This window comes from Fukomys damarensis, unplaced genomic scaffold (genome assembly GCF_012274545.1).
Source record: "Fukomys damarensis isolate Sample0158 unplaced genomic scaffold, DMR_v1.0_HiC HiC_scaffold_19, whole genome shotgun sequence".
NCBI lineage: Eukaryota > Metazoa > Chordata > Mammalia > Rodentia > Bathyergidae > Fukomys > Fukomys damarensis.
In genome coordinates, this window is record NW_022900931.1 from 62,955,255 (window position 1) to 62,964,360 (window position 9,106).

A 9,106-nucleotide genomic window follows, 5' to 3' on the forward strand; every position below is an offset into this window, starting at 1 on the left:
GATGGACAGTGGCCCAGGCCGAGGGGTGCCGCGCGGAACCGTGGCAACGCGGAGCGGCAGCCCCGGCGCGGGGCAGGCAGTACCAAGTGACTGGGTGTAGGGAGGCCCGGGATGGCGCTACCAAAGGGCGACATAGGGGGCTTCTGGGAGGAGGGGTAATGTCTAGAAGTGGCATTCCGAGCGGAAGCTACTAAGTGGGGAGACTGAGGCGGGCGCTACCAAGTGTGGAGCGGGAGGGGGGCCGGCATGTGAGAGCTATCAAGTGAGAGAGGTGTGGTGAGACCTAAAGAGGGCGCTACCTAGTAGTGGCATGAGGAGTGATGGTGCTACCAAGTGGGGAGATCCGGGTTGGGTACCACCAAGTGGGAGGGCAGCCCCAGAGAGAAGGGAACTTTGTGGGGTTAGGGGATAGATCATTAGATTGGGAGGGGCCAAGGGAATAGACTTGGGGTGACTCGAGGAAAAGGGACATGTAGGAGCCTTTGGGAGCAGTGAATGAGACACATGTGGCCCTACCCTTAGACAACTTGTAACATAGCAGCGGAGTCACATTGGGCAAGCATGCAAATAAATAAATGACTTAAGTTGAAAGAAAACCAACAAGGTGATGAAGTAGAGAATAAAGGTTGGGAACTACTTCAGATAAGGTGGTCAGGGAATGCTTTGTGGAGAAAGGAGGCATTTAAATGGAAACTCAAGAGAACTGGGGCGGAAGTATTCTAGTTAGGTGGAGCGGCATGTGCAGGGGCCCTGGGGTGAGGAGTGAAAGGAGCCTCTCATGGCCTGAGCAAGTTCAGGGAAGACACTGATTCAAGATAAGGTGAGGATAGGGGCTAGATCATGCAGGGTCTCACCTGTCTTACTCACCTGTCCAGGAAGAGACATTGAATAGGTCTGGACTGGAGAAAAGTTTGGGCTTGATCAGTGTATGGTTGGAATGGATGAGGTCACCTAAGAGTAGGATCTAGAGAAGATCTCTGTTGGAACCCTGAGGAATTCTAACATTTAGAATGCAAGAGGAGGATGCTGAGAATAAGTGGTTAGTGAGGTGGAAGAGAAGGCGTCACAGAAGCTGAGAGAACATAGTGCTTCTAGAAGGAGGGTCAGGTTTCTTCACTCAGAGGCTGCCAAAGTGAGCACCAAGCCTTGGCTGTTGGATTTGGTTCTGTGGATGCAGGCGGTGGTGTTGATAAGACCTGTTGCTGGGGAATGACAGAGTGATCGTCAGCTAGGAGGGCACTGTGGGGTAAATGGAAGATGAGGAAGATGAGATAGCAGATACTGACAAGGGTCTGAGTAGTTTGGCTCTGCAGGGCAGTGTGTCAAGTGACTCTGCTTTTTCAGGCATAGTCCAACAGAGGCAGAGTTGATTCTGCAGGAAAGAAGAGAGACTCACACCTGGGAAACTCTGGAGGTGGTTGGAAGTGGGAACTTTCCCCAATGGGAACAAAGTATGGAGAAGTTTAATCAGATGGGAGCGATGGGAAGGAGGTAGGACTGGTGAGATTCAGCCAGCGGTAGAGCCTTGGAGGCTGGGCTGGGGAGTATGAGTGTCATCCTGAGGGTGATGGGGAGCCATGAGGGTTTTAGGAGAGGAGCCACACACAGTCTGATTAGCTTTGGGAAAGGATCCTGTGCTGCTGGCTGGTGTATGGAGACTGGATACAAGGCAAGACAGCAGCCCAGGAGGGAGGCTAGACCAGAGGACAGGTGAAAGGTGGTAGGGCCTCAGACCGGGCAGGAGGAGCGGAAGCTGAGGAAATGACAATGGCTGTGGCTGCAGGCTCTGTGTGTGTGTGTGTGTGTGTGTGTGTGTGTGTGTGTGTGTGTGTGTGTGTGTGTGTGTTTCTCTAGGCAGAAAGAACCCTGTGCCATAGCCTAAAGGTAAGCGGAACCCCCACCTGGGGGAGGAGCAGTTGGAATGGAGGAGGTGAGGGAGTGTATGGAGAGGATGCAGGCAGCAGATTGTTTAGGGCCCTGGTTTTCAGCTGAGGGCTTTGGGAAGCCTTGGTTGGCACCAAACAGAAAGGACATGGGTGGGCCTGTGCTTTAGGAAGGCTCTGGAGGGGCAGGACTGGAGTCTGGGGCAGGAACCCGGGAGGGGCGGGGGTGGGGTCATGAGGATGGAAGCGAAGGAATGGCTGTGAGAGATGCTCAGGAAGCTGCTCTGACAGAATGAAGAACATGCTGGGCTTGGGGGCTGGGGTCAGGAGGCCTCCAGGCTGAGGCCGGGTCTCCAGCTGGGTGATAGGATTGAGGGTAAAGCTGTCCCTTCCATGGAGCTTAAGAAAAATAGCAAGAATTGGGGCTGCTGCTGAAGCTAGGTGAGAATGAGAGGAAAGAGTAAGACATGGGGCGGGGCCCTTGCCTGGGCCTGGGCCCTGTGTGCTCGGGAGCCCTGAGGTGGGTGGGCAGGCGGCAGGAGGTGCCTGTCAAGGTGCTGGCTTGGTGAACACCCCCCTGGTCCAGCCTCACAGTCCTGCAGGCAGTAGCAAGCACCTACCGAGCCCAATGCTCAGGGGCTGTGGGAATAACAATAAAAAGAATAATTACAGCTCACTTTAATTGAGCCCCAGAGGTGGCCTGTATACCTGGGCTGGTCTTCCCCGAGGCACTGGGAAGTGGGTAGGAGCAGCCCTGTTTGTTTTATAGAGGAAGCGGGCTCAGTGAAGCGAAACTGCTTACCCAAGGTCAGAGTGTAAGCGGCAGCCCCCGGATATCCCCTTCCCCTTCCTGGGCACGTGCTCACCTCACAGCTTCAGAATTGTCCTGGTCTCTGTGGGAAGAAAAGGGGCTGCAGTGGGGAACAGGAGACTCAGTAGGACGGAGTCTGAGTCCAGGAAGAGTGGCTGCACCCCTCCCTTCTCCCCGGGCCTCAATGCCTCTTTCTGCAAAATGGGGGAGGGTGTGTGCTTAAGTCCTAAGGGTCCTCCTGGTCTAGAGTGGGTGGAGAAGCACTTGTGGTAAAGCCCCTGCCCGGACAAGGGCCTTGACCCAGCTGCGCCTCCCTCTGCAGTGGGGCCTGCCTGGAGGGTTTGCCGTGCTGCTGTCTGGGAAGCACGCAGAGCAGGGCTGGGCCTCCCCCGTGGTGTGGCGCTGGGTAGCGCTGCCCCTCCCATTTCCTTCCTGTCCCCCTGCCCTCTTAGCTTTGTTTAGTCCTTCATTGGCTGCAGCCACCTACCCTCCGCAAGTGTGTAGATCTCTCCGAAGCCACCACTGAGGCAGAGCCCATGATGAGTCTTCATTTCTGATGAACCAACTGAGGTTCGGAGGGAGGAGGCTGTTTGCCTACTGTCTCGTGTCAAGGATCTGCGCAGCCTGATGTGAGGAGCCTGGCCCTGTGCCACAAGACGCAGGAACACCTTACACTCAGTGCACTGGCTGGCTGGGGTGAAGGGGTCACCCAACCAGACCAGAGGTCAAGTAGGGCTTCCCGAAGGGAGGGACATTTGAGCCACGTGGCAGATTGCCAGGGAGGATTGTCATACTGTCCCTGGCCATAGCCCTAAGACCTGGCTTCCCCCTCCTCTCATTTTCAGTCTCTGTCACTCTTGTCTTTCCCTCCTTCCCTTCTTCCTTCCCTTCCTCCTTCACTTCCTCCTCTCCCTCTGTTCTTCCTCTGACTCACTCTTACCCTCCAGGTCTCAGCTCCAGTGTCCGCTCTGGGTTGCCTGATCCCTAAACACTCTGGAGCATCACTGTCTGTCTGGGTCAGATCATTCTCCTCCACTCAGCTGTGAGCCATGGGCGAGCAGGACTGGGGACTTCGATGTCTCCACACAGGGCAGGAGCTCAAGAAAGTAAGACAGATGGGCTGCACCCTTAGTTTAGGTCCAGATGCGGGATATTGATTATAAGCAAACAAGGAAAACAGGAAGGTCACAGCTGTTAGGTAGGTGCTCTGGAGAAGGCTAAAAAAAACTACTTTAGGCTTCAAGGTACCGTAGGAGAAGACTCTGGAACTCAAGTCTGGAGGGGGTATGTAAGTTGTCCAACACACACAGCTAGTAAGAGGCAGAGCCAAGGACTGGGCCCAGACCACCCACCCTGTGTCTCTGCCTGCCTTGTGGCAGGCTCCCACCTAGAGCACGTCCAGGCATGGGTGGGGAGGGCCTTCTGGGCATTTTGGTCTTGGCCTGGCTTGCTTGTGTCACTTTCTATGTGACCCCTCTCAGATCTTCCTCAGTCAGCTTCAGTCCCCTCATCTGGAGAATGGGCTGAGGCAGCCGACCTCAGGTTGTTGTGAGGGTTTAGTGACAGACACGTGTTCCAAAACTGTGTGGCACCCGTCACCTCCTGGCCTCCGAGTTGGGGCAAACCTCTGAGGATGTCCAGCCCTGGCTCCTCCTTCCTGTTGCATGGTGTGTGGGAGGAGGCGAGCCTGGCTTTTCAGGTACATACTGGGCATGCGACCTTGAACAAGACCTCTGGCTCTTCTGTCAGGTGCACGCCAGATGGTACTTAAGCTGCGGAGACATGAGGATTCCACAGGTCAGGATGTAGAGCATGGGGCACAGCTGTGGCTCATTTCAAATAAAGTCGACTTTTTGCCCTTGGCTAGATGTCACATCCTGTCACCACCCATAGAACATCAACATCCAACCCTCTGGATGCCAGTGCCCAGGGAATCTGTCCCATCAGCCTCTCTGCCATCTCTCCTGCCTTCCCCGGCTACACCAGCCTCTGCCTGTCCACTCCAGGCCTTCCTGCTTGCTGTGGCTTCTGTGGAGAATGCTCTTCCTCCATTCTGGAGGCCTAAGTTATTGCTTCCCCTCTCTTCACCTCATCTCCCGCATGGCCCTCTCTTTTCTGGGGGAACTGGACAACCAAGCGAGCCCCTCCTGGAGTCTTGTGAGAAATAATACCCAGCTTGGGCACTGGGTAGGCAGAATTGAAGGTGGAATTAACTGGTCTGAGGGGACGAAGCCAGAGCTGGGGTGGGACAGTTGGGACAGGGAAGAGGAAGTAGCTGAGGAGACCTTTCTGAGCTCCACTTTGGACCTCAGTTTCCTCACCTGTAAATAAGGAGACGGTGCCAGGGCCCAGGGCCTGATCTCATGATATCTCCTTCTCCATAGCCAAGGACTACGAGAACGCCATCAAGTTCTACAGCCAGGCCATCGAGCTGAACCCCAGCAATGCCATCTACTACGGCAACCGCAGCCTGGCCTACCTGCGCACCGAATGCTACGGCTATGCACTGGCCGACGCCACGCGGGCCATCGAGATCGACAAGAAGTACATCAAGGGCTATTACCGCCGGGCCGCCAGCAACATGGCACTGGGCAAGTTCCGGGCCGCCCTGCGTGACTATGAGACGGTGAGCCAGGCCTCGGGGAATGGGCCAGCTCCCGGCCCCCCGAGCCAGGTGGATGGGAGGCAGCGAGGGAGTGCAGAGGCGGCCCCGCATCCCCTCCACTCACTGGTCCAGCAGGTGCCACAGGGCCCTAGCCTGGAGCAGGCTGCGGGATTCCTGTCCCAGCTCTGCCGTCACAAGCTCTGTGACCTTGGACGAGTCACACTCCTTGCTGTGCCTTCCCTTCCACATCTGTGGACTGAGGAGAAGCTAGGACCTCCCCGAGGGCTGCTACTGGGAGCGAAAGCACTTCTACTTTTCAGATCCTAGAGTAGTGCTGACACATAGTCAGTCTCCCATGATAACTCCCTTATGATTGTCACCGCTGCTGTCACTGACCATGAGCGAGAGCCACACAGCCCTGCTGCTGGAGCTTAGCTTTGGGACAGCCAAAGACCCCTACGTGATGGAATAGGTGAACAAAGTGATTGCAGATGAGGATCTGTGCTTTTGTAGGGAATAGAACAGGGTGACGTGTAAAGCGACAGCACACGGGGATGTGTGGCCGTGGCTTTGGGTGGGACTAGAGCATGCAGGATTAGCCACTTGCTCCTCCTCACTTGCTGCCCGGCTAGAGGCCTGAGTAGTGGTGCTGCCCTGGTGAGATGCGCCTTTGGACAGTGTGTCCTGCGCCCCCGTGCTGACCGCAGCAGCTCTGGGAGGGGAACCGAGTGAGGAGCCTGAGGCCTGGGGCGTTACGTTGCTTGTCCAGCACTAAGCTCAGCCCCTGTGACCCTGAAACTGCCCCCTCCTTCCGAGAATCAGTTTCCCCGAGAGCAGGCGTGCTGGTCCTGCTCATCACCTGTCACCTGAGGCCGGGACTTAGCAGGAGCTGCGTAGGAGCTGTCTGCTCGCCCACCCTGCACCGTGCCTCTGTCCTGTGGGCAGGGACACTGAGGCATCTGGGAAGCTATGTCTGCGGTTGCAGGGAGCCTGGGGTGAGGAACACCGTCAGGGAGGGAGGGGACATCGTCTGGAGAGGTGGCAGAAGTGGTAGCACAAGAATCCCCAGGAGCTTGGGTGCCTAAGCCATTCCTTGGCCGTGCCCCCCCGAACCCGGCTGCTGCGGGGCTCTGGTGAAGTGATGTGAGTAAAGGTCATTGGGGCTGCAGGGCTCAGTAATGACTAACCCAGAGGGCTGTCGGGCAGGGGGCAGGGCTCTGGAAAGAGGAGGCGCCCGGAGGAGCCCAGGATAGGTGGAGAGTGGGTCTTTGCCACCCTGTGAATAAGGAGTCAGTTCCAGCCAGCTGTGCACTCAGCACATCTGAGTGGTGGCCAGGCCTCGTGGGTGCCTTAAGGGCTGGCGGGGAGCCCAGAGCCCTTTGTGGGACTGACTGAGGCAGGACCACACCCAGCACCCGGCCTATCAGCACAGGGTCTGAGATTGTTGCCGTCCACACGGCCACCCCTAGGCCATCAGCCTGCTCCACTTGCTCCACCCTGCTCTCTGCTCCTGAAGCTCAGGGCAGGGCCCAGAGACTCTCTGCCTCCTGCTCCCTGGGGGTCTTGCACCAGAGGTTGGAGTGTCAGTGAGACCTGCCCAGGCCCCATCCCCTCAGCTCAGCAGCTGGCTGTGGAGGCAGGGCGAGGTCTGCCCTTGAGTGAACGAGCCTGAGGCTCAGCCTTCAGCAGCTGGGCCCTAGGGTGAAGGCCTCCCTGGCTCAGCCTCAGTTTCCTCTTCCGCTTGCTCACGGTGGGCTCAGGGCTGCCAGAAATGAATCCCATCCACCATGCAGGAAAGGCACTGAGGCCTAGAGAAAGGCGACATCTCCAGGGTCACCTAGCAAGGGGGTGGCAGAGCTGGGACTCGCCCAGAATCCGTGGTTGAAACTTTGTAAGCCATGAAGTCAGCTGAGTGGCTGATGCCTAAAGCAGAAAAAAACAGTTCACTGGAGCCAGTGTGTGTATATATTATCCTGTGAAAAGTATTTTTTACTTTCATGATTAGAGATCTGCGCCAGGTGTGATATAAAATCACACCTATTTCTTATTGTGAGACAGTCAGAAGGTCACCAGTGCAGGTCTTAGAGACGCCAGCTCCGTAGCAAGGACACTGAGGTTCATGGCCAGCCCGGCTCAGATGCCAGCTATGTGGCACCAAGGGCCTTGGCTCTTGGGGGGCCTCGGTGTTCTCATCTGCAAAAGGGGGAGGATGTTAGGGCCTGCTGCACAGCATTCGGTGAGATTATTGCCTTTAGGGAAGGTGTGACTGTTGCCTCCGGGTGTCTGCAGGAACCACATGGGGGTGCCCTGCAGGAAGGGCTGTTACGGCCAGCAGGACTTGGCTAGAGTGAGGGCACTGGGAGTGTCTCCGCCTGCTCCCGCTTCGGGGCCAACCCTTGGCCCTCGGTGGTCCATCTCCCTTTCCCATGGGCAGTGTCGGCCCTGTACACACACCCCTCCCTTCCAGATGGGCCTTTTCCTTCTTGTAGCCCCCTCTCAAACACCACTGTGTCTCTCCTGTCTGTTCTTAGAGCTCAGAGGGTCTCGCAGGCCCACCCAGATCTGGGCACTCTTCCTGCCTGCACTGCCTGCACTGCCCACACTGCCTGTAGTCTCTGGCTTTGGTTTTGGTTTGTGATGAGCTTGGCTTTGGTTTGTGAGAGCAACATCTAATGTGGTCCTTTAGAAATGCATTTTACCCTGCAGGCCCACAGAAGCGCCCAGATGTCCTGGGACAGGGTTAGTCAGAGCCAATGCTGGGCTAGGGATTTAGCTCAGTGGTGCAGTCGCCTGCCTTGCGAGCACAAGGTCCCAAGTTCAATCCCTGGTACCAAAAAAAGAAAACAGAGCCAGTGCTTCTCACAGCACTCCCTGGGGTCCAGGCACAGTGACGGCCTTCCTGCCATAGCTCATTTAGTCCGCACCATAGCCCTGCATGGTGGGGACCATTGAGGACCCATTATCCCTTGCTTCGAGACAAGGAAACCAAGGCCTGGGGAGGTAGGTCACTGTCTTGAGGCTCCACAGGAATCCCAGCAGGTGGTGGCCTTGTCCCAGATAGGGGCACCTGACCTGCCGCAGCAGTGGGCAGAGTTCTTTGGCTCAGTGCTCACCCCGAGCTCCAGAAGCAGCTGGGCTCTCCAGTCTCATCTTTCACTGTGCAGGGCTGCTGGGTGTGACCTGTCCGACTAACTCACCAGAGGGTGACTCTCACCTAGGCAGTGAGACGAGGCGCTGCCTGTCCTGGCAGCCTGCCCTCCCCCCAGCTGTGTCCGCAGCAGGCACGGCCCGTCTCTGGCCACGCGTCATTATACCTTGTGGGTGAATTGTAATGCTCCCCATTACCCTTTGTTATGCGGGTCTGCTGGTGGACTGTTCCAAAACCCAAGCAGTTCTGATAAAGGCGACACCTTGGCTGCCAGCGCTCACCTGCATAGCAGTAAAGCCACGGATGGTCTCAGCTGCTCCTGTGTGATGGGTTTGCTGCTGAAATGGGAGCACAGGTGATTGCCAGGCACTGCCCAACACCTGCCATGGGTGCCCTGTAGCACAGAGTGTGCACGGAGTGGCCTCTGAGGTCCAGACAGTTCCCAGTTCCCACACGTGCAGCCCCGGGGCCTCCTGCGGGGATGCGGAGCCTGTTGGGTTCAGTCAGCTCCATCACACTGTAGTTATTGCCAGTGAGCTCTTGCAGCGGAAGAAACCACTTTTTAAAAGCGGTATGTTTGGAGGCCGGGGATTTAGCTCAGTGATGCTGCACTTGCCTTGCAAGCACAAGGTCCTGAGTTTAGTCCCCTGTACCAAAAA

The 9,106-nt window shown here is 56.8% G+C and overlaps 1 protein-coding gene across 1 annotated transcript in view; it reads left to right on the forward strand.

The window, feature by feature from the left end:
• The first annotated feature begins 5,055 nt into the window (after positions 1-5,055).
• LOC104873977 (serine/threonine-protein phosphatase 5) overlaps positions 5,056-9,106 on the forward strand; it is a 19,402-nt gene continuing 15,351 nt past the window's right edge. The window contains exon 1 of the mRNA XM_033765863.1: positions 5,056-5,320. Within this exon, the coding sequence (XP_033621754.1) occupies positions 5,276-5,320 (45 nt within the window). The 5' untranslated portion in view covers positions 5,056-5,275. The remainder of the gene's footprint in view (positions 5,321-9,106) is intronic.